This window comes from Euprymna scolopes, chromosome 14 (genome assembly GCF_053919585.1).
Source record: "Euprymna scolopes isolate OS-2025 chromosome 14, ASM5391958v1, whole genome shotgun sequence".
NCBI classification, from domain to species: domain Eukaryota; kingdom Metazoa; phylum Mollusca; class Cephalopoda; order Sepiida; family Sepiolidae; genus Euprymna; species Euprymna scolopes.
In genome coordinates this window covers 51,913,208-51,937,188 of record NC_136495.1, presented here as the reverse complement: position 1 = coordinate 51,937,188, position 23,981 = coordinate 51,913,208, and the positions used below count along the sequence as shown (strand labels likewise).

The following is a 23,981-nucleotide window of genomic DNA, read 5'->3' as shown; positions in this document are numbered from 1 at the left end:
TATCCTCGATAACAGACTTAACTTTCATATTAGCAAGAAATTATTTTTTTTAGGTTTATTAATGACTTTTTACTTTTCCATTATATCATTAAATTGATACCCCACTTAGCGGTCGTTCTTCCTTATAAATGTTGTCATTAAATAGGAAAAGCTCGTTCAGGTCTGCTAACGTTGTTTTTCGGCACTTATGCACTTTTGTTACCGTACTGAAATATTATTTAGAAAGCCGTTCTTAACATGGGGAGGAGTTTTTTTTTTTTTTTTTTTTTTAATTATTCTTTACTTTCACTTAACAATTTAATAAAAAAGATTGGTATTTTTTTTAACAATAGCAAACGAAGTCTTTATTTTAAATTATTGCGTTCGCACTCGAAATATATATATTAAACTGGAAGTGTAGACAATAGGGTGCTAGTGCAGAGAGTGATCCGCGCTATTTTTTAAATCGTATTTTCAAGTTTAATTAGAATTTTATGTTTTTTTTTTTTTTTTATTCAATTGTAAGGTTGAAGTATAGAATAGGTACAAAAAAAACACCCTCCCCTTCCCATGTTAAGAATGGCTTTTTAAATAATAACGTTATTATTTCAGCACGGATCACCCTTCTGTACTAGTACCCACAAACATATGAAATCTATTCTTAGTCTATTATTATTATTATTATTATTCTTTTTTTTATTGATTTTATTTTTTATTTGAAATACGCAAATCATTGCGTGTGTGTTTTTAATGTCTGGTTTGCCTTTGTGCTGGTCAAGGGAAATAACTCTCACCATCAAAAAATGGTGAAATTATGGGATGGACGAGACGAGCTCATTAATATTCATGAAGAGAAATATATTAACTCACAAAGCAAAATCTCTTTGTACCCATACGCGGCATTTATATTTTGTAGATCAGTAAGCAATCAATCATGGCTTCTTTTGCAGATAAACAAAAACGCTTGCATTCTTATTAACTACTACCACCACTATTATTAATGATATCAATAGTATGATATGGGTATTATTTACATGACATATTGATACATTTATTGATTTGGTTCGTATCCAGAATTCAATGCTAATTTTTAAACGTGCTTGTCCAGAATTTAACCTAATTTAAAATAAATAAATAAGAATACAGAAAAATCTTTCATAAGTGTATCCATCACGTAACGAAAATGTCATATTCTAAAGATCATAAATTGATACTTGATAGTTTCTTGACTTTTTTTTTTTAATAGAAAATTATTTTTCTTTACGATTTTAACGATTAATAGAACAATATTACGAGAGGCTGATTTTAAAAATGCGATAGTTCAAATTCAGTTGTTTTTCTTTATCAAATAAAGCGGATCAGGACACGTTCTCTTTTCATAAAAAATTAATTTTCTGTATTTTTGTTTTTTAATTAGGTTCAATTTGGGACTATCACCTATAATATGATCTTGATATTTATGCAATTACTAATATTTAATATTGGCAATGTCCTAAATTAGTGAGGGTAAAATTATTTGCTTTAGTGGGGTATGCAATAACTTAGGCAAGTAAAATGCCTACACGCAAGGTCTTGATGAGTTTTGATGGTGTGGCAACAATTGTAATTTTACAAAATCCATGGGTTCATTTTTCCAATGAAGCCATTTTAAGTTTTGCATTTTCACCCCAAACAAGGCACAGTGCCGCTTTGATGTAATGGGCTACTATCTGGGACATAAATCATGGAGATACTATGTAGGGAGTTGAGCAGCAAGATATGTTTACATTATACTTGAACTTCTGCATGTCAGGGAAAGCAGGAACACGGAAGGGAATTCCAAAGTCGAGTAGTTCTGGGGAAGAAACTATTAAAGTAGAAGGCTTTCTAGCATCTGGGGATCTCTACTGTGTAGGGGTGGGATTTTGTTGCTTGTCAGAGGGGGTATAAGGGCTTGTAGTTTGTCGGAGCAGCTACTATTAACATACATGTCAAACAGGTAGAGGGATGCAACATTTCGTTGATGGGACAGAGGTTGAAGCCTAGCTGACAGTGCAGGACCTACTAGGTTGGTGACTCTCTTTTGAACTCTGTCCAGAAGTGAGAGGTTAGTAGCAGATGCACCAGCACGATACACAAAGGAGGACTGCCCTGTATGGGAAAAATTGTTGCCTTGCAAAGAAAGGAACATCATCAACAGAAACAATACCCTTTCCACTGCTGCATATCACGCGCAGCTTAAACAAGCTGTTCACTAAGAATCTAGACAAAGATGGTGACTGTTTCATTTACTTCTGACAGGCTTTTCCAAGATTGACCATGGAGAAGTTGAAAACTGGCATCTTCGACGATCCTCAGATCCGTCAGCTTATCAGAAATTCAGAGATCGAAAACTAGTGAAGAACTTTCTTGGCAACAATACGACTAGCAACTAAACAGAACTTGCCGATAGCATGCTGATTGCTTTCAGAAACCTGGGCTGCAACATAAGCGTCAAGATACACTACCTATTTTCACATATGGACCGATTACCTAAGAACCAAAATTCAATGAATGATGAGCAGGAGATGAGATTCTATCAGGACCTGAAAGAGATGGAGATCAGATATCAGGGTTGCTTGGATGCAGTCATGATGGCTGACTACTGTTGAAATATGGAAAGAGACCTCTCTGCTTTTGAGCATTCCAGGAGTTTTAAGAAACAGAAGTTTAAACAATGATGAAGCAACATGCAATTTACGTGTACTTTATCAGTGTTCACCATTCAGTTTACAGTAATCAATATGTTGTTAATAAAACATTTTTTTCTCTTAAAAACATTTAGGATGATATGTGTTGACAAAAATTAGCTGATAATGACACAAAAATGTAATCTATTTTGTCACAAGATCTGATTTTTTTTTTTTTTAATCAGCTTAGCACAAAAACCTGATGAAGAGAAACAGATGCCATTTCTCGATTCAGCAATAAAAAAAATACTCTAAATCAGTTGTAAAAATCTATACAACATTCAAAAAGTAAAAAATTGTTTTCCAGTGTTATCTATTATTTATAATTAATGGCTTCCATATGGTGTTACATTCTATCATGGGTCTGCTTAGTAGTTGATCATCGTTCAGCATATGTGTTGCTTCTTTGAGTCGTCTTACTCTCCAACATTCTTCTTCTGTCTAATTTTTTACTTTGTCCCATAAGGGCAGATGGTTTCCCTTTTCTCTCCATATGTGGTCAGCCATACTCGATTTTTCAATATCATTTGATGTTCTTCTAATCTTACTTTTAATGAACGTGTCTCACCTTTGTAAAGTTTTCCACACAAATAATATGAATAATCAATCCTCATCTCAGAGATTCAAGACTGTAACTTAGATTTTGTTCAATCTTGAGGTTGTTTGCACAGCAACCAAGAAGGCTAACCTGTTTGTCCAGTGGTTTGTCACTAACTTTACTTTGGACTCCGCAAACCACTCCCTCCCATATTTTCTTTTGCAGATAGAAACTACACTAGATGATCTGAAAATTACCCCTTAAGTACATGATATCATGAAAAATCTAGACACCTTAAAAGCATCTGGACTTCATCTCATCCTGGTACCAAATCTGGCAAAAGAACTGATCCATTAAATTATCGCCCCATTAACCTCTTTGAGTCCTTAATTAAGCACTAGTCCACCACCTCACTAAACTTCTGTCTGACCAACAGTATGGATTTAGGCAAATCTGCAGATATCCTAATTGTAATCCCTGAACATATATATCATGCACTGAATAAGGCATAGATATATCTAGGGCAGTAGCCCTAGATATATCTATGCCTTTGACAGGGTATAGGATGATGGTCTTCTCATGAACATTAGATCATATGGTATTACTGGATGAATACTTAACATAATTAAATCCTTCTTAAATAAAAGAAGAATCCAGGTTGTCCTCAATGGTTGTATGTCAAAACAATGTAATATAAATGCGAGTGTATTTCAGGGATCAATCCTTGGACCTTTATTATTCCTGATATTAATAAATGACCTCCCTGATAACATTATCTCCGAGATGGGTATATTCGCTGCATGACACCACACTCTGTAACAGACACAAGAGGAAAACGAATAAACATATATACAACGTAATGGCGGAAACCCTAGAGGAAAGCCTTCAGTCTGTAGTAGAATGTTGATAAAAATGGATGGTAACATTCAATGCTGCCAAGACTAAATTTCTTTCCTTTAATAATTACAAGAAACTTTCTTAATCACTGATAGCCATGGCTAATGATACATTACCTGACAGTATTTCGTTCAAACTCCTCGGCTTACTGTTGATAGAGAACATGAATTGCAACAGATACATTGAAGGCGTTGCCAAAGCTGCTGCAAAGATGCTGGGCTCTCTCACTTGTGCTAGAAAGTTACTTACACCTGAGCGTATCCTGTAACTCTACTCTAATAATTGGGCGACTTTCTTTTGAACCCTTCAGCCTCTGTCCCATCAACAAAATGTTGCATCCCTCTGTCTGTTTTACAAGTATTTTAAAAGAAGGTGGTCCGACAAACTAAAACCCTTGTACCCCCGCAACGTAAACACCCTTAACAAACCTGACAAGCAGCTAAATCCCACCCCTATACAGTAGAGATCTCTAGATGCCAGAAAGCCTCCTACTGTAATAGTTTCTTCCCTCAGATTGCTAGACTTTGGGATTCCATTCTGGGCTCCTGCTTTCCTAACTGTACTGACATGCAGAAGTAGTATCCTTGCAAATTATGTCCCAGATAGTAGCCATCTACATCAAAGTGGCACTGTGCCTTGTTTGAGGTGAAAATGCAATTAAAAAAAAAAAAAAGTGTGGTAAATTTTCTCTTGACATGTGTAAGACTTTTTTTTTCACTGAACTTTGATCTGCTGTTATATACTAGACATTTTAGTCTATTAAAATCTGGCAAAAGTTATAGTCCATTGACTTAGAATGATTGCTTTATGCCAAATGGTTGAACATGGTTTAATTTGTGTTCATTTTTGCATTAAATACTAATCCCTATTAATCAATAATTGTGCATTAAGCAGATACCATATCATAATAAAGATACAAAATTTCAGCCAGATAGGCACAATGACAAACAAGAAATAAAGATATAATTATCAGGATCTTTTATTTTACGCAGTTCATCGAAAGACCATCAAATCACTTCAGAAGAAAAATCCTCAAAAAAAAAAAAAAATCAATAAGCGTTTCACATGAATTTCCCTCAGGATCCATTTTTTTTTTTTTTTTTTTTTTTTTTTTTTTAAAGAACCAAAAATCCCATTCATAGACAACTGGCCATTTTGTGTATATGTTTTTGTTTATGAAAATTACTCCAGACAAGGCAGGAAACCACTTGATGTAAAGAGCTAACAAAAACTAAAGATGATTATCACAAAGACAATAGATTCCTATTGGCTTTAATTTTAAAAAGACCAATAATATAGTTGGGAGGAAAACAGCAAGAAAAATGTCTCACGAGTCTGCAGATCTTTGAAAGAAGCTACTGGAATAAAGAGCTGTATTACGAGGTATCAAAACAGCGAATTGGTGGAGGCCACTAGACCAACAAATCAAACAAGCTGGGAAAAAATAAGCAAACGTGAAATAGATCAAACAATTCTGAAGAACACATGCCAAAATAGTATTTATAGAAAAGACTGCAGCTAGCAACATCACATCTGAGAGAAAGGTTGCAGAGGAGAAGAAAGAATAGGGTTAATCAAAGTACAAATACATTTCTACATCTTATCAAGAATCTTCGAATGGGACAGAGATTCACTAGCCCCTCCCCCGCCTCTCTGTACGTGTGTGTTTATATATATATATAATAGTTATAAAAATTTATAGTTATACAAACTTTGTTTGGCTATATATTTTTAAAACCTGTTTTGGTCACGGTTATAGAAAGCTATAGCGTTTTTTCCTTACGCTTCTATTTTATGGATAGAATGAGGCAAATCTATTCTTTAAAGAGGCTCCAGAAAGCTGTGACTGAAACCTGTTTTGCAAACATGCAGCGAGACAATGTTTGTATAAGTAGAAATCTTTATAACCATTAAACAGCTTCATTTATTATTGAGCACTATTATAAAAACACAACTAGCGGGGCTACCCGGCATTGCTCGGGACCGTATAAACAATGAGAAAATTGAAGTTGATTTTTTAATATAATTGTTATTCTTTGGAGAGAGGAATTTTTAATGTCTATGTATCATTTGCTATTTTGGGCAAAAGTATATTTTATCTACCCTAGGACGGCTATTACACATGTATGAAATAATTGTGCCTTCCCTAGGACAGGTAATTTACAGAATGTATATGAAAAAATTTTACCTTTTTGGGACAGGTAATTTACAACACACATTTAAAATATGTTCGCCTACATTCAGACGGGTAATTTATATGCATATATGAAACAATTTAACATACTCTCGACAGGTATTGTACAACATATATGAAATAATTTCTCTTTCCACTAAGGCTACCGTAATTTTAAGAAAACTGAAATCATTTTTAGAAGATGGATCATTAGGATTTCAAATTAATATATAAATACATTGTGTTGGTTTATGAGTTCGCAATCCTTACTTCACCATAAATTTCAACATTACTGACATTACTTCCTCACTGATGGTACTATTATTGTAAGAAAAATTTTGTCATTTTTGGAAGATGTTCCAGCAGGATTTTAAAATTAATGCATAAATACATTGAGACAGTTAAGTGATTAGACAACCCTTGCTTCATTATCAAATTCTACATTACCGTTTCATTTTTCCCCCACTACCGACAACAAAATTTTTGGGAAAAAAGACGTCATTTTCGGAAGATTACTCAGCAGGCTTTACAAACAAATAAACAAATATGTTAAAGCTTCGTGATTAGGCAATCCTTGCTTCACTAAAAATTTCCACATTAGTGTTCTTTCCCTCCCTACTACTGACAGCATTATTTTAAGTGAAATGATATCATTTCACATTTGATCATTTTTCAAAATTCTTTCGACAATCATTTTTCATAATTTTAACTCACATTACCCCCCCCCCTTTACGAAAATAATAACTTTGATATACTCTCTAGGTTGTTTATTTCATTACAAACACACCAATCGATTCATTCACATTTCCTCAGTTTTCATAATTGTTTGATATGTTACTAATTTCGACAATCATTTTTTATATTTGTAACTCATGTTATCCCCGCACTTTACGAAAATAAGAACTTTGATATATTGTCTGGGCCGATTATTTCAATTTAAACAGATGAATAAATAAACTTACATGTCATCATTATTCATAATTCTTGGATATGTTACTAATTTCGACAATCATTTTTTATAATTTCAACTCACATTATGGCCACCCCTTACGAAAAGTAATAACTTTATTATATTGTCTTGTCCGATTATTTAAGTACAAACGCACCAATCAATTAATTACCATTTGCTCATTTTTCATAATTCCTGTATATGTTACTAATTTCGACAGTAATTTTTATAATTCTAATCAACATTATCCCCCCCCCCCACCATACGAAAAATAACACTGACATATTGTTTGGCTTTATTATTTCAAAAAAAAATGAGTTGGTGTCATCAGTTAGAATTGAAATTAAAAAAAAAAAAAAACGAGTGTTTCAGCCTGAGAAAAAACCAAATGTACGTGCATGCGCACCGAAAACAAAATGCCAGCTAATGCTTAATGAACATTTTACATATAAATTTGCCGATGTCTGTATGTGATATACATGCATGTAAGCAAAGATATTATTTGCTTTAAACCATCCTTGGTGCATAAATATTATTTCCTGAGAATTTCAGTGTTATGTGACCAGTAGTTTAATACTTTACCTATTAGATAGTTACATACACACATATGTCTACTGTTTTATTTACCTAGATAATCATCCTCTGGATAAAACTCTGTCTGTGGGAGGAACAGTCTCTACTAAACTACTGTCAATTTTTGATCTACAAACTTGAAACTTGATATATGAGGAAATTGAATCTGTGGAACAAATTTGATTTGGTTTTTAGTGAGTAAAAGTATCTGTTAAGGGGTCAAAATAGAAAAAAAAAAAATTTAATTTAGCAGGCATAAATCGATTAAACGTGTTATTTCCACGCATGCACAAATATATATTTATATCTTTTAACAACCTTATTTTTTAATTTTATGTTATATGGATTTAGATCAGACAATAACAAATAAAGATGGAGAGCTACATGTTTTTGTTTTGATTCTAGCTAATGGCACCAAAATCTTTTTTTTTTTTTTTTTTTTTTTTAACTTTTGGAAATTACTACTATATATTGAATACAATATAATCCTCAATATAATATTAACTCTATAATAATAAATATGAAATATGTTTAAGTGTATTTTACGATTTGACCAGGCCTGGTGCCCACTACTATAGATTGGGTACAATATAATAATCAATAGAGAATTGGCACTATAATAATTAATACGAAATCTGCATTAATTAAAACGTCATATTTAGCATATTCATGACCAGGCAACACTGAGCGGCCTGCTAGTATAAAAAAACAAAAAAACTGTCTTTCAATTAAAATACAATGGGTTAAATGTAAGAATGTGTCATTAAATAAAATGTTGGATTTATAAGAATTATTTTTTCTTAAATGGTCTAAACATAAACAAAAGAGAATTAAAAAATGTATAAAAATTAGATACTTGCAAAATGAATGCCGATGCTCAAAATGTATCAACATTTTGACCCCCCCTTTACTTAAAAATTCACCAAAAATCAGGAAATTAACCAATTTTAATGAAATTTTCAGTATTTATCAAATGATGACCACGAAATATATTGAACTCCTTATTTTTATTTAAATCTTCATAGAAATGTATTAATTTGTTTAAACAAAAACTACCTTTACTAAGCTATGGTTTTCTGTAGTAAAAAAAAAAAAAATGAATTTATTTTTGCTTTTTTATGAAAATAAAGAATCGTAAATTATAACAATTAAAAAAAATTATTTAATTTTTACAAGAACATTACGAAAAATGCCCCTAAAGGCTGTATTAACAAATTCGATAACACTCGAAGAAAAATGAATTTCTCGAACTACTGATATTATCATTGAATTAAGCATTGTTTATTTAATATTTTCATATGAAAAAATTATAATAGCAAAAAATATTTCTACTTTGTTTTTTTTTTAAATTACGGGTTTTGCATAATTTTTATATGTAAGATTTTAATATTTTCCTCACTTTCGGTGTAACATAATTTTTATATAATGTTGAACAATAATTAAAAAAATATTTAATTTAAAAACGGGAACATAGAAAAATAATTTAATTAAAAAAATGATAAAAAGGATACAGACATTCAAGATAGGAATGTACGGATGCATGTCTGGGGAAAAAAAGTAAACTAGCAACCCCCCTTCCTTCCAGGACGTCATTTTCACAGACTTTCGACTGGCTGAAATTTTGGTCTTCCGTATATTCCGTGTTTGCAAAACTTCCATTTGTTGCGATTTTGCTCTTGTTTTTTGGGCTAATTAAACTATTTTTTGTACAAACAAGATGTTTTTTTTTTGTTTATTTAATTCAATATCTTAGGACTTTACTAATTATCTTTGAAATAGACACAGAAAACTAATATTTATCTTTTAAAGGATTTTTACAATGAATTTATTTAACTTCAAAATTTAGCTGAACTGGTTAGCTTGCCATACCTAATAAAAATATAAAAGGATTTATTTATTTGCACTTACAAGTAATGCAGCAAAATTATGTACACACTGATCCAGACAATATAGGAGAAATGGTTAAACAAATGTTCTGATGATTAAACTTAAAATGGGGAGAAATTTAGCAAACATTGTACCCTTCTCATCCTCAGTAGTCAGACTAGAAAAAAAAGGTAACCGACTTCTGAGTAAAGAAAGGTAAAATGAAGGTTCACAAACAAAAAATACAAATACATTCGCTTGGTTTCTTGACAATTGTCTGAGAGTTGATTGATTCTATCATAAAATAACCCTAATACAAAAAGCACTTTAGAGTTAAAAAAAACATGCTAAAAAGCAAAGCAACAGTCAAACGTTTTAAAATCTATGGTTTCTGAATTCTTTTAGCACAAGAGTACCATCGCGTGATAGTAGAATCCTCTTGCGTTAAAGCCAAATATATCAAAGGAATATGATCCAATCATATCCATGTATCTGAGTTAAAATTTTAGCACAGGTATTTAGCCAACATTTTCATTTAATAGAATTTCTAGCCGTGAGAGAAGGGTCAGTGTATGTTCAACTTCTATAACAAACTGAGCATCTCTTTAAAAATTTAGCAATGAGTAACATTTCCATTTTTATTTAAAACATAATTGTGATACAATCTTAATATCAAAAGGTCTGTGGGTGCATGATGATCACTTTTGTGATTTGAAGAGAAGTTAATAACCAACACCAAAGTAAATACAAATATAGAAACTGTGGTGATTGAATGTATCATCCAAAAGAATCTGTTCTTTTTTTTTTTTTTCTCTCTCTGATTCATCAAAATAAAAGCTAATTTCTTTTTTTTTTTTTATCTTTAAATCCATTTTCGATTTTTGTAACTCCAATTTTTCCAATATCATTTTGACTTTTTCTTTTTTTTTTTTTTTGCCAACCAAAAGGATTTTGCTGACAATCATCATTTTCGGGTATGCAACATTAATTCTGTTCCTTCTAAAACGTTACAATGTTTTTCATTTATTTCTTTTTCTTCTTCTTCTTCTCTGTAGTATTTGTTTATTGATGTATTCTAGTCATTTTGTTCATTTTTTTTTTTTGTGCTTGAGATTTTTTTAAAGATAAAAAAAAAATAGATTAATTTTTGTGATAAATTCTTTTTGAATGTTCACATGCTGCAAAAACAAGATTTAGCATGAGAAAATAACTATCAAACTACATCAGGATTTAGTTTAAAAAATAACTGTTTCGCAACTTCAATTCAGAAATTAAGAAAGATTTGAAAAATCTTAAATCGAAAAACAAACTATCAATATTTCTTTTCTACACAATAACAAATTGCATAACATGTAGTTAGAATTATATTTACTGTATGATATGTTACTGAAGATTGTCATGAAGCACACATTTTTCATATTTTTTAATCATTAAATTTTTTTTTAATTATTTAAAAAAACATTTCTTTCTTTAGCACTATTTTTACATACAAAACTGTCTGTACAGTGCATGACTTGTTTTGTTTTTGTGCATTGCTTGTGTTGTATTTTTTTATTGCTCATTTTGAATTTTCATCGATTTTAGCTGAAAAATGATATTGGAATGAGTTTTGTCTTTTTGTTTTCTTACAATGAATATAATTAATTTGTAATTTTCATATTTGGAAATTTTGTAACAAGTTTTTCTTATTTTTATTGACCTGTAAAAAAAATGTGGCTAAAAATATTGTGACATGTTTTTATTAATTCAAAAAATTGTTTTAAAAAAAAATTCCAGCAAGAATTCCTTTTTTACTTAAATCATATTCAGCTTTTCTATTCTTATTGATTTTTCTATTTGTATAATTTTAGCTGACAGGGCTCTACATTGTGATTAAAACAGTCACATTTGCGAGTGATTTTTCAAAGTGGCAACTAGAAATAATGAAATGCTTATCTTTTGGTGATTGTATTTCTATTACTGACAATCTTCCAATGCTTACTGGTCCTGGATATGACCTTAAACTATATCCGATGGTGAGGCCCCAGCTTGTGGGCTTTGGGGAGTGTGGAGCCACCCCCTAATTGCCATTGTTCCCAGGTCCATTCTGACCCAGAGTGGTAGTACCTGTTAGGGTCCCAACTATGGGTTAAATAGAAACTTTTTTGGAAAAAAAAACAAACAAATATTCTATTAAAAACTTTTTCTTCAAAATCACTGGATCGGCATTAAATAACCTAAAAAGGGTTGATATGCCGTAAAACAAAAACAACCAACCAACCAACCAACCAACCAATCCAATGCTTACTAAGTGAAAAATATCTTAGCTTTTTTATTACAAAAAAAAAAAAAAAACTAACAAAGTTAAATTATTTAAACAATAAAGTAGAACAATATACTCTTTTTTTTTTTTTAAATTTTTTTTTAATGAAGGCTGTTTAAAAAATACATCTGAAGAAATTAGAATGTTTATACCTTCAAGTATTAACATAAAATTTGTTGTATATTTAGAATTACACTTATTAAAACTCTTTATGATATACATACTCGTCACAGAATGAAGATGTCATATTCTAAAAATCATTTGAGTTTGGTGAGTAACTTTTCTATTTGGCTAGTAAACGAAAATATTTAGTTGTCAAAGGTCAATTAAAGATACATGTGTCCATAGAGCCCTGGCTGAAAATTTTTTACTATTCAAAGTTTTACCATAGTGTATAGTCCAATATGTACTAGCTTTAGATATTGTTTTGAATTCAAATATTTTGTTATCCTGAAACCGTTACATTTCATTTATTTAAAAAAAAAAAAAAATTTTTAAGGGGTTGGTGTAATGTAGTTTTTTTCAGTATTGTGTGTGTCTGTGTGATGAAATTTCAATGCAGAGATGTGTTGGATATTTACAGGTTGAAAGCAAAAAGAGACAAATACAAAATGAAATCAGTTTCTCATTTTTTCCCCCCTTTTTTAAATTATGATTTTTTTTTATTATTGTATTAAGTTGGTGCAAAAATGTTTTTGATATGAAGTTGAACGTCAAAAAACATTATTTTTGCACCAACCTAATACTAATTAGAGCATCTCATTTCACTTTATGTTAGAGTCCACATAACATTTTTGAGGATAAATCACTTTGCAGATGACGATGAATGCAGAATCTCAACACTTTTCTTAAACATGCAAAAGATGGCTACTGAAAAAGCTTACCAGCATTAACCTCAGCATTTATCCACTGCAGAATTAATTCCAATGGCTATCATTTGCATGTTTTAAAAACCAGTTGAGAATTCTCATTGTCTTCATTTGAAGAAGGGTTTTCTTCGAAATATTGTTATACAAACCACAGCATTAAGGGCAAGTAAGATTTATAATTTTTAAAAAAATCATAAAAGGAAAAATAATTTTAAACTCCTTTCACATGTATCCATCTTAGTTTCAATGCATTTTTTTATCTGGAAAATTTTATTTTAATTAAATTTTACTTTTTAATTTTTCTTTTTTAGAATCAGAGGCTAGAAGGTGCAGGCCGTGATAATGATGATGATTTTGAAGAATTTGGTGGATTTGAGGTTAGTAGAAAAGTGGAATATTTCTTATAATTTTATTTCTTTTTCTTTTAATTTTATTTCTAGATTCCTATGATGGGTTTTCTTTTGGTCATTTTCAGAAATTACATTCTTGATATGTAACCCTTTTTTTTCTCTCTCTCTAAAGAAGCAGAACTTTCTAAGTAGTATAAAGAAAATTGTTTTATCTTGGTAAACTTGATACAAAAAATGAATACCCAAAATGCGATGCATCTGAAAAGTAACTGGACACAAATCACAATTTATTTAAACAACATGGTTTCTCCTTTCAGCGTAAACTTGTCATAAACCACTCTCATAAATAATCAAACCATTTATAACGTTATCTATGGACCAACACATGCTATGTTCAGATTCATTCGCAAAAGTGACCAAGACAAAGAATAGGAAATAACTCCTACTTGCTTGTTTTTTGTAGCAACAACATTTATTTCCTCATTCTCTCTTTACTGCTGTGACGTCTCTCACGTGATTGTCTTCTCGAGCGTCCTTCATGCTTCACACATGATCACGAACATTATTCATGTCTCTCACACTATCTCGTCTCTCGTGATCATTCTATTTTATAGTCCTTTTCCCCACCAGTGACATCATTTCGTGTGCATTTACATCAGCGCTGGGTTACACATTTATCATTTTCAATCCTCTCATAACATTCATCATAATTTTAACTGCCATAAGTTAGCTGAAAATAGTAAAAAATTATAGCATCAAGAAACCACTGTAAGAATATAATACTACATCTAAGAGTAGGTATACTGAGATGATTAGAAATTGCATCAAGTCACAGAAATCATAAATTTGGAAAATCTATATTCATAATTTATCTGCATCATTTCACGTCAGTGTTACATACTGTCATGTGTTGAACAACTTTTGGAAATTGATTTTCAAACTAACTTATCACAAGACAAGACTTTATTTATCCCCCATTTCTCTCAAGTCTCCCATTTTCTCATGTTTTCCTTGGCTTCCTTGTTGAATTCTGTGAAGATTGATTTAAATTGTGCCTAGAAGTTTCTTTTTCCATTGTTAATTAAGAAACAAGAAAAGAAAATGACAAAAACAAAATTGACTAAAATAGTTTAAAGATTTTGGCATATTGTAAACCAAATTAAGGTTCATTAGAAATGGTTAGTTTTCAAAATTAAAATTTGAGGCATGTCATATTTTCTTTTTTTTTTTAATTCCATTTTCACACCCCCCAAACAAGGCACTGTGCCACTTTGATGAAGGGGGCTATTATCAGGGACATAAATTGCAGGGATATTATGTAGGGAGATGAGCAGCAAGATGTCTGTTCACATTACACTTGAACTTCTGCATGTCAGTACAGTTGGGAAAGAAGTGTCCTGGAAGAGAGTTCCAAAGTTGAACAGTTCTGGAGAAGAAACTATTGGAGTAGAAGGCTTTTCTTACACCTAGGGATCTCTACTGTGTAGGAGTGGGATTTAGCTGCTTGTCAGCTTTGTCGGGGGTATTCACGTCAAGCGGGGGACAAGTGCTTGTAGTTCGTCAGAGCATTCACCATTAAAGTAGTTGTAGAACAGGCAGAGGGATGCAACATTTTGTCGATGGGACAGAGACTGAAGCTTAGATGACTGTTCAGGACCTATCAGGTTGGTGACTCTCTTTTGGACCCTGTCCAGAAGTGAGACTAGTAGCAGATGCACCAGCTGACAATCTATCCATTGCATTAACCCTTACCCTCAAGTGGCTCTTAGCCTTTGTAAATGATAACACTTTTAGTAATAAAAAATCAAACAAGTAATCCACCTCCCTCCCCACTTAAGTGTAATGGACTTTCTCATCCTTCTCCTTTATGCTTATATACACTGCTGAAGTGCTCTTAAATTCGGTTGTTATGACTCTGTTGATTACCTTCATGCCTTTAAAATTTCAAATGAGTGTGATAGTATCTTCTAAAATATGAGTGGGGAATGGGTGGTGGTCGACCAATATAGAGTGAGAAAGAGTGAAAATGATAGACGGAAGCTTTTGGTCACTTAACGAGTTAGTTGCAATTTGCAGCTAAGTAGAACAATTGAAATAGAAGTTTTATTTTCTAAATATAACTCATTTCAAAAAGTAAGGAATTTTTTTTTAAGATGTAAATAAATGATGTTCTTGTCTTAAAAAGCATCGTTTATATCTCATCTATAAATATAAAAGCGAAAATGTATGTATGTATGTATGTTCGCTTTTTGTGTATGTCTGTAAAAGGCTTTTTTCCGAGAAGTGGTCGGTCGGTCGGCTCACAACTTCTTAAAACTTTTTATATCACATATAAATCATAATATCTACGAGTTAACAATGGAGGTCGCCTGTCTATTTAATTTGCTCGACTTCGAAAAGATAAATATTCAACATTTTTCGCTCGCCGCATGTGGATTAGGCTTTTTCGTATAATAAAAGCGACACTAATTCTGGCAGTATTTTTCCAGTCGCGATCGCCAGAAATGTCCGAAAGCAATCAGATTTGATCAATGTGGAAATATTTTCTTTACATCAGACAATTGCTATTCAATTTGGACAATCCCCTTTTTATCGGGAGCTGGTCTCCCCCTTCCAACGTCTTGGGAAAATAAAAATAAAAAAAGCGTTCCGCAGTAAATGAAATACTACCCCGCAGTCAAAGTTGACCTCATTAAGTCATTAAAACGTGCACCTGCCAATTCTAAATAGTTAAATAAATTCAAACGTGTTTCAATTAGTATTTCGTGGTGGCCCAATGGTTAATGTCGCACTTTTTTTTAAATTAAATTTTTTTTTTTTTCACACTTTAATTTCCAACTTTGCCTCAAGGGTTCGATTCTCATACTTACCCACCAAAACTTTTTTATTTCCCCCCCCCCCCTCTTCCCCGGAGTTGTGATTCACCCAAAACCCACACACACCTCCAAACACCCGAGCAATGCCGGGTAACCCCCCGCTAGTCTATATATGCAAAAGACAAAAACGGCCACACACGTTTTTGTATGCAAAGGCTTTTTTGCTGGGGTTTTCAGGGGAGGGGGGGTACTATTCTTTACAACTTTTTATATACTCCCTAGATCATAATATCTACGATTTGCGAAGGGGTGTCGTATCTACATTTATTTTGATGGACTTTTATAAAATTCACGCTATTCGTTCCTCTCGCATGTTTTCTTTTCCTCTTACTTTCTTTTCCGCCTTCGAGTTCGTCATGGGTTCGAAACACTTTTTTTATTTACACCTACAAACACCCGGGCAACACTGGGTACCCCCACTAGTTTGAATAAGCCTTTCAAATGCCATTGAGTTTTATTAATTTAAAAAAAAAAAGATTTTCCAATTTAATTTTCGAAGATATATACCTTTTATCAGAATTTCAAATAAAGATACAGTAAAATACTTATTTTTTGTCATTTTTTTTCTTTATATGAAGGAGTGGGATATTTTCAACTTGTCTAATGTTGAAGCAAATACTGGATGGAAGATTAATTGGCTAAGAATTTAGCACATTGCAGTGTTAAATGAATAAGAAATAATGCTCTTGTCTTAAAGCTTTGCTTATATTTGTAATTTGAATCAGCCATCTTTCACTAGTATTCACTTTAACACCAAACAAATTGAAAACAGCCCTGGAATCCCATACACACAGTTTTTAGTCCTGATTCTTTTGGACGGTGGTTTGACTCTCACAAGGTGTTTCTGAGGAGTCGTCGCTCTTGAATACTGTCCTAATGTCATGCAGATTACATAATATTCAATTTTTTTTTAAATAGATCGTTCATATATGGTATACAAACTGCAGTGAGTTTTTTGAGTGGTGTTCTTTGGTGCTTCATTTATTGAGATTGTCGGACTGACTTCCTCATCTTGGTTGTTATAGTCACAACGTTTCGGACGTTTTTTCCCTCCGGCCTTCATCAGGTGTTTTGTATCGAACTGGGGGACCGTTTGTTAGGAGTCTCGAACCCAACCCTTTATTATTATTATGGGGGGTACCGTGTTCGGACTCCAGCTAGGCTCTGGGACATAGTTGCTGATTCTCTGTTTTGAATGTTACTTTTTACTGCCTTCGTTCAGGATTGAACTCGGCACCTTTGGGTAACTGTAAACTTTGATACAACGTCTAGGACCACTCGGCCATATGTCACTAGGACTATAACAACCAGGATGAGGAAGTCAGTCCGACAATCTCAATAAATGAAAACACCTCATCTCAAAAATACAGACAATTACTATTCTTTGGTGCTTGGTCCAGATTTCTTGGAGCTAATGTCATGCTCTCTGGATAGTTGTTTCAGGGGGTGGGGGTGGGGTCTCTTAAGTTGTTCATCTCCTCTTCATATGTATTGTTTTTGCTACATATTGCTTTTGCTTGGTGTTGTAGACAATGGACGTTTCCTTTTTTCGCAGCATATGGATAGTGGGAGTTGGAGTTTAGGTATCATTCCATGAAGGTTGGCTTTCGATCTACGGATGACACAAACCTCTCACCATTGCAAATTATTAACACAATAGAAACAATAAGTTATGTTCCTTTTTCACCATTAACTGAATAGATGTACGGATAGATTATTTTATTTTGAAATTCTGATCACGAAATAGATCTCCGAAAATTAAATGTAAAAAAAAAAAAAAAAAAAATTAATGAAATTCAATTGCGTTGTATGACGTTCCAATGATTTATTATTTTAATATATATTTTGTATGATTAAAATCTGTAGGGGAAAAGCCTTAGAGAAACAAATGTAAATTCGGCTTCACTAAAGCTTCAGTAAAACGTACCTTGTTATATCATTCATATTTATTACTATGGATTTTTACAAATTCTAACTAAAAGATGAGTGAAATCAGAATTTTGTTTGGTTTTTGTTTTATAGGCAGCGGAGCCAGTAGCCCCCCATGAAGCTCAACCTATGGCTGCTGGGCCTGATGCTGGGGGCCTTCCCTGGGCCATGTTTCCAGCAGGTAATGTTTTTTTATCTGTATTATATATTATATTATTATTTTATCTGTATTATAATAATGCAAATCATCATCAAACAGTGCATATGTTTATTCAACCTGTTAGCATGACAAATGGTCACCAAAAGCCATTATTGCAGACTTTGCTGCAGCTCAGGAATAACACAAAGAAGAGCACATACATTTATTAAAAAAAAATATCATCAACAGGAAATTATGCAGATAAATGAAAAAAAAAAAAAAAAATTTAACTGGTTCCACTATTATAAATATACAGAGGAGGAACTAGCCTGGTTGCCTGGGTGTTTGGAGGTGTGTGTTGAACAAAAAAAAAAAAAAAAAGTGGTAGTAGGAAGGTAGGCTTGAACCCGTGATGCAAAGGCAGAAAAGAATGTGAAAAAAAAAGTCTTTGCCGTCGCGTCCATCGCCAAACCGGAAGTGGCAAAGGTTTAAATTAAGGCTAGTCAATCCAAAAGAGGAGATGACTTTAAAAAATATCAGCAACCCCCCCCCTCCTTGTAGAAAAATGCTCAGTTGAGAGGGAAGTAATTAATGTTTTTAACCAATTTTTCAATATTGGTCATGCGAAGGGTTGAGCTTTAAAGCGATATCGATCTCGTGAAAATCCGTTGCCTCTGTCAAAAGTTTTAGACATACATACATACATTTAAACAGACAGGTAAGATTTATATTATACATGTTTAGGGGAAAAAAATGATGCAGTAATTTCATGTTTTTTGAGATTTATTCATCAAACTTGGGTCAGTTTGTCTTCATGACTATTTCTGATGATTTCATTTGAGGAACATGCTTTTGGCTTTGATGACAGCCTTGAAACGACCTCTGAACTATTGGCGGGCTTTCATCACTGTCTCTCAACATTGACTTCCAAAGACTCTGGTGATCATTAACTCTAGTTTGTCTGTCATGTTATAACTGTATTTATTGTTATCTCTTTCCACCACTTTCCAAACAAAGAAGTCAAAGCAATGACAATCAGGAGTTTGCCTATATATCATCTCACACCAAAATCCATCTTTCCCGGTCCTTTCTAGCTTTTATTTCTGCCTACCCTATTTTCTGATTTTATCAACTACTGAAGCTCTCTCCCAGATCAACTCTTGTAGGATACAAAACTGCATTCAATGTTATGTTATATGGTAGTGAATGATAGGCCCTCACCCAGCTTTCTCTCGCTCAACTGCCGCTTAATGATTAGATGGACCTATGTGACATTTAATCAAACCAAGCACATTAGGTCAGAGTATTTGCTGAAACAACTATTTTTGCCCAGCATAGAGGTTATCTTTAGGATAAATTGGTTATGCTGGTCATGTGGAGTATTCATCCTCCTGGATAAAACATTGCAGCAGGAAGTTTGACTAGCCAAGTAAAACTTGAAAGCAAGTGATTAGACAAAACTGCACAAATTAAAATTTAGAGATAGTTGGCCTGCTGCTGAGCTGTGGAAAGCGAGTTTGTATAATAAAAAGTGCCTGACCCCTGAACAAGAGAAAAATGATATTAAATGAATATAAGTGGTGAGTTCCCTATTTGGGAGCGTTTGAGAGTGTGAAATCACTCTTAAGTTACCACGCTTCTCAGATCTGCTATGATCAGAAATTGTAGCACTTATCAGGGCGCCATCTATGGGCTAAATAGAAACTATTACAAACTATTTATAAAATATACATTTGCAAAACAAATGAATCTACAAACTGATTGCATATAAAATATGTTTAGCTTCAGTATGCGATTTTAGTATTTAACTATGCAAACAAAATGTTTCGTCTTCATAAACTCTCTAAAAAATTAAGACCTGACTTATTCAGCTTTTTCTGCATGCAATTTGTTTTTTTTCTTTCTAGAAATGTCTCAACGTCCAACCCATTCTCAACCTGATTTGCTGTGTGCACAGAACACATTTCCCCGGCATCTGGACTCCCCTCCTTCTGTCCATGATAGGTTAGCAGCGGACGGAAATGTTCCTGGAGGAGGGTCTGTTGTCAATCATTTTGAGGCCAACCTTCTACCAGATATTGGCCAGGTAATTTAAAATTATATTCTGCCTTGATTTTTATCTGAAATTTTCAAAGAAGTCTTTTTTTCTTTCTTTTTTTAATTCTTTGAACGATTTATTTTTCAGAATTTTTTAGATGACCATTGATAATTTGAATTATTCGCACTACTGTTTTTATCTTGGCTGTTATTTGCACATGTCGACTGGTCTAACTCTGAGATTTTTCAGGAGCATTTTTCTGAACTTGGGGTACCTTTATCAAACTCTAGAACCTATACTGAATTTTAAACCCTTCTATTCGGTTATGTTTGAAGTGAAAACAATCTAACCCCACGGATTAAAAATAATATTCAGTTTGAAATTCTGTATAAGCTCCTGAGTTGGACATAAAGATTTCCAAGAAGATTGAAGGTTAAATTGTGAACATGATAATCAAAATGAGAATAGTTTGAATGAAACAAAATACGACGGTTTCAACGCGCAGATGAGTCTCTATTAGAATATTTGTCTGTTAAATTTGAAAATATTTTCATCGTAAAACACATTAAATGATTATATTGGCTATTTTCATCTAATTTTAATTCATCTTCAGATTGTGTATCTTTTTCTTAAAAACGATAATCTGAATTACATTTGCCATGTCTGTTACAAGAGTACAACTGAAAACAAGCCTTATATCAAGAACCTAGTGAAATTTTCAGAGGGATCCAAATATTGTATTAATTTTATCTTCAGGATTTTAGCAATTGTTATTTATGCTGGATATCTGTGAATGACAAAGATTGTTAGACATTCATTATTGAAACTTGATGGACAAGTCAGATAGACTGAAGTCTATTTATATTAAATATAGTTGGATTTCAGAAAAGATTGTGAATTTCATTTTTTGTTTTGTTCTCCAGAATTCCTTTTATATTAAAAGATGAAAATGAAAAATAATCTGTATGATGTACATACCCATGATGAATAGAAAATTATCATATTCCAAAAATCAAGTAAATTGATCAAGTAGTTTTATTTTTAAATTAGAAAATCAAATTTTATGGCTAATTGAGGAGCTTACTGCCTTGCAACGCCATTTTGAAAATAGTCTCAAGAAACAAGGGTGATAACTCAACATAATTCAAACGTGAGGGTTTTATTGTAATGCTTACAAATTCTTATTAATCGCTTAAAAATTATTTTTTTTTAATAAAAATAAAACTACTTAATCAATTTACTTAATTTTTGGAATATGACATTTTCGTTTTGTCATAGGTATGTACATCATACAGATTTTTCTTTATTTTTAATTTTAATGTAGGGGAGAGTCTGGATAGGAACGATTTTATTAACTACTAGTGTACACCCTCCATCAAAAATGATTGGGAAAAAACTCTCTTTGCATGACTAATATTCATAGTAAATAACTATATGTTTATTAATACTTAGACTTTCATGATTTAAGCTTAAGAGATATTAACTAATGTTAAAAAAATTAATGTGAAATGCGCCTTTTTTTTTTTTTTTTCCTTTTTGTCACTCTGCATAAAGAAAAAAGCTTTTGTAAATTAAAATGTTACAGCTGAACATTGCTTCTGTAGATGTTTAAAATGTGTTCATTCAATTTGCACATTTCAAACTAAACTGTTGGCATATTTACATGGAAAGATAGTTCTGGAATGGGGGGGGTATTTGAAAGACGTAATAATTGCGACCTCTCACCTTTGACTCCTAATTTCAGAATTTGAATGTGGACAGACATGCAATGCAGTCAGGTATGATGAATGGCCTATTCAATACGGCCCCTCCAGTGGACCACCAATCCCGTCATTGTGACCTCAGTAACAGTGTGGCTGGCGTGGACCTAGTCAGTCCGGCTGGTCCCAGCTGGCGACGTCCCTCCAACTCATATGGTGGTCATGACGGCATGCCTATGCCAGAGGTGCCCGATCTTAACCAATCAGCTGCTTGGCGCCGCGGGTCCTCCTCCTCAGGCTGCCCTAGCATTGACGATGTCATAAACGGACCTCAGCACTATGTGCCTGCTGACCAACGCCTGCAGCAGCAGCAGCAAGCAGCCCCGCAACCCCAGGCCCCTCCCCAACAACAACAGCAGCAGCAGCATCCGGCCCAGCATCATCAACAGCTGCAGCAACCGTCGATGATTGAGGACCTTGGCGGCGCCATGGGTAGCGTGCCTGTTGTGCAGAATCATGAGAGACGGCGAAGGGACCACACTGATGGATCGAGGGATAGTTATTTATTGGTAAGTTGAGAGACTCTTTTTCTCTTCATTTTAAACATTTCATTTCTCTCTCTCTCCTCTCTCTGTATGTTTGCCACTTTGTTTTAAATGAGTTATCTCCCTTGATATATATATATATTTTTTTTTTAAATGTTTCAATATTAAGTCATTTGAGTCGAATTAAATGCTTTTTATTTTTTTTAAATTGTAGTGAAGTAGATTATTGTCAGTAATGTGATACAACAAAACAAATGAAAATTTGCTAGTCAGAAGCAGTTTGATTTGTCAGCTTAAATGCTATTTGGGTCTGACTTGGAAAATCCAACAAGATAAATTTATATGTTAGATTTATCTCTATTAAAAAAAAATTATGGTTCTCTTTTTCCTTCAGAAACAATTGGATGAACTCCGTGCTCGGAATATTGAACTTACTTCTCGAGTGGATGGCCTACAAACCCAGCTATCTGAACAGAAGACGAAATATGAGGCTCTTCAAGTACGTCATTCATGAATATTTCACCTGTTTATTTATATTATGTTTTTTGTTTGAATTTCTTTTTAGACAGCTAAACGACAAAAACCTGGATGTAACCAGTTTTCTAATATGAAGTCTGTTTCAGAATTGTTTAGATGAGGATTGATAATTTTGATTATTGTGGCTATGATTCTCATCTTGGTGGTTGCATCCACAACATAACCTCTAGCCTTTCAAACTTTGAAATCTACATGGAATTTCAAACTAAATCCTTTATTTAATCCATTTTTGTTCAATCAACCATAACTGGGTAGTCATTTCATATTATTTGTAGTTATTACTGCCTTCAACCTACAGAATATTGTCACTTAAAACTTATCAACTTTTGACTGCTAGACAGAGATCCGTGTGTGTTTCCAAATTTGGCATAAAGATTTTCAAGTTCAAAAGGATGCATCCAAAGAAGGTCAGCGGCTGCATCTGCCAAAATGTGAAAAATAACGAAGATAAAAATAGTTCAAATAATAAAATTGGTAAAATATTGGCATAAAACAAAGTTAATACCATCAACAGAAGCAGGAAGTTTGATCCTTGCCATTTTTTGTCCTTCAGCAGCAAATTTTCAAAATGTTGATGGGTTCAATTCAAGGAACAAAAACTGAAACCAACACGATTTACAGATTGTAATTTTCGTTGCATCATTTTTATCTTTGAAGTTTTCCGATATTGATATTTCTTAATTTTTGAGGCATCCTCATGTCTGTTACATATGGTAAATAAAAACAAAAAAAGAACAAGTAACACATGAGTTGTCTCCCCTGTCAGCACTACTACTTAAATAAATGCGAACAAGTATCAATGACAACATTTGTTTTGAAGAAAAATTAATAAATGTACTTTTTTGTATATATAGGACTCAATAAGTCTCAGACTTGACATTGATGATTTCACTAAAATATAAGTCTGTATGATTTTTATAAAGTACTAATCTTCAAATGATGTGTGAAAATTTGAATCCTATCAGATTAGTTTACAAAAAAATTACAGTTAAGTAAAGTTGCTGCTGGAAATT

At 32.8% G+C, this 23,981-nt stretch overlaps 1 protein-coding gene across 2 annotated transcripts in view; it reads left to right on the top strand.

Moving 5' to 3' along the window:
* LOC145293005 (uncharacterized) overlaps positions 1-23,981 on the top strand; it is an 89,033-nt gene that overhangs the window by 1,711 nt on the left and 63,341 nt on the right. The window contains exons 2-7 of one of the 2 annotated variants that reach the window (XM_080139261.1): positions 10,631-10,657; positions 13,166-13,231; positions 18,103-18,190; positions 20,056-20,234; positions 21,931-22,455; positions 22,826-22,930. In XM_080139261.1, coding sequence (XP_079995387.1) covers positions 10,631-10,657; positions 13,166-13,231; positions 18,103-18,190; positions 20,056-20,234; positions 21,931-22,455; positions 22,826-22,930 — 990 coding nt within the window. The remainder of the gene's footprint in view (positions 1-10,630; positions 10,658-13,165; positions 13,232-18,102; positions 18,191-20,055; positions 20,235-21,930; positions 22,456-22,825; positions 22,931-23,981) is intronic. The other variant, XM_080139263.1, reaches the window with a different exon arrangement.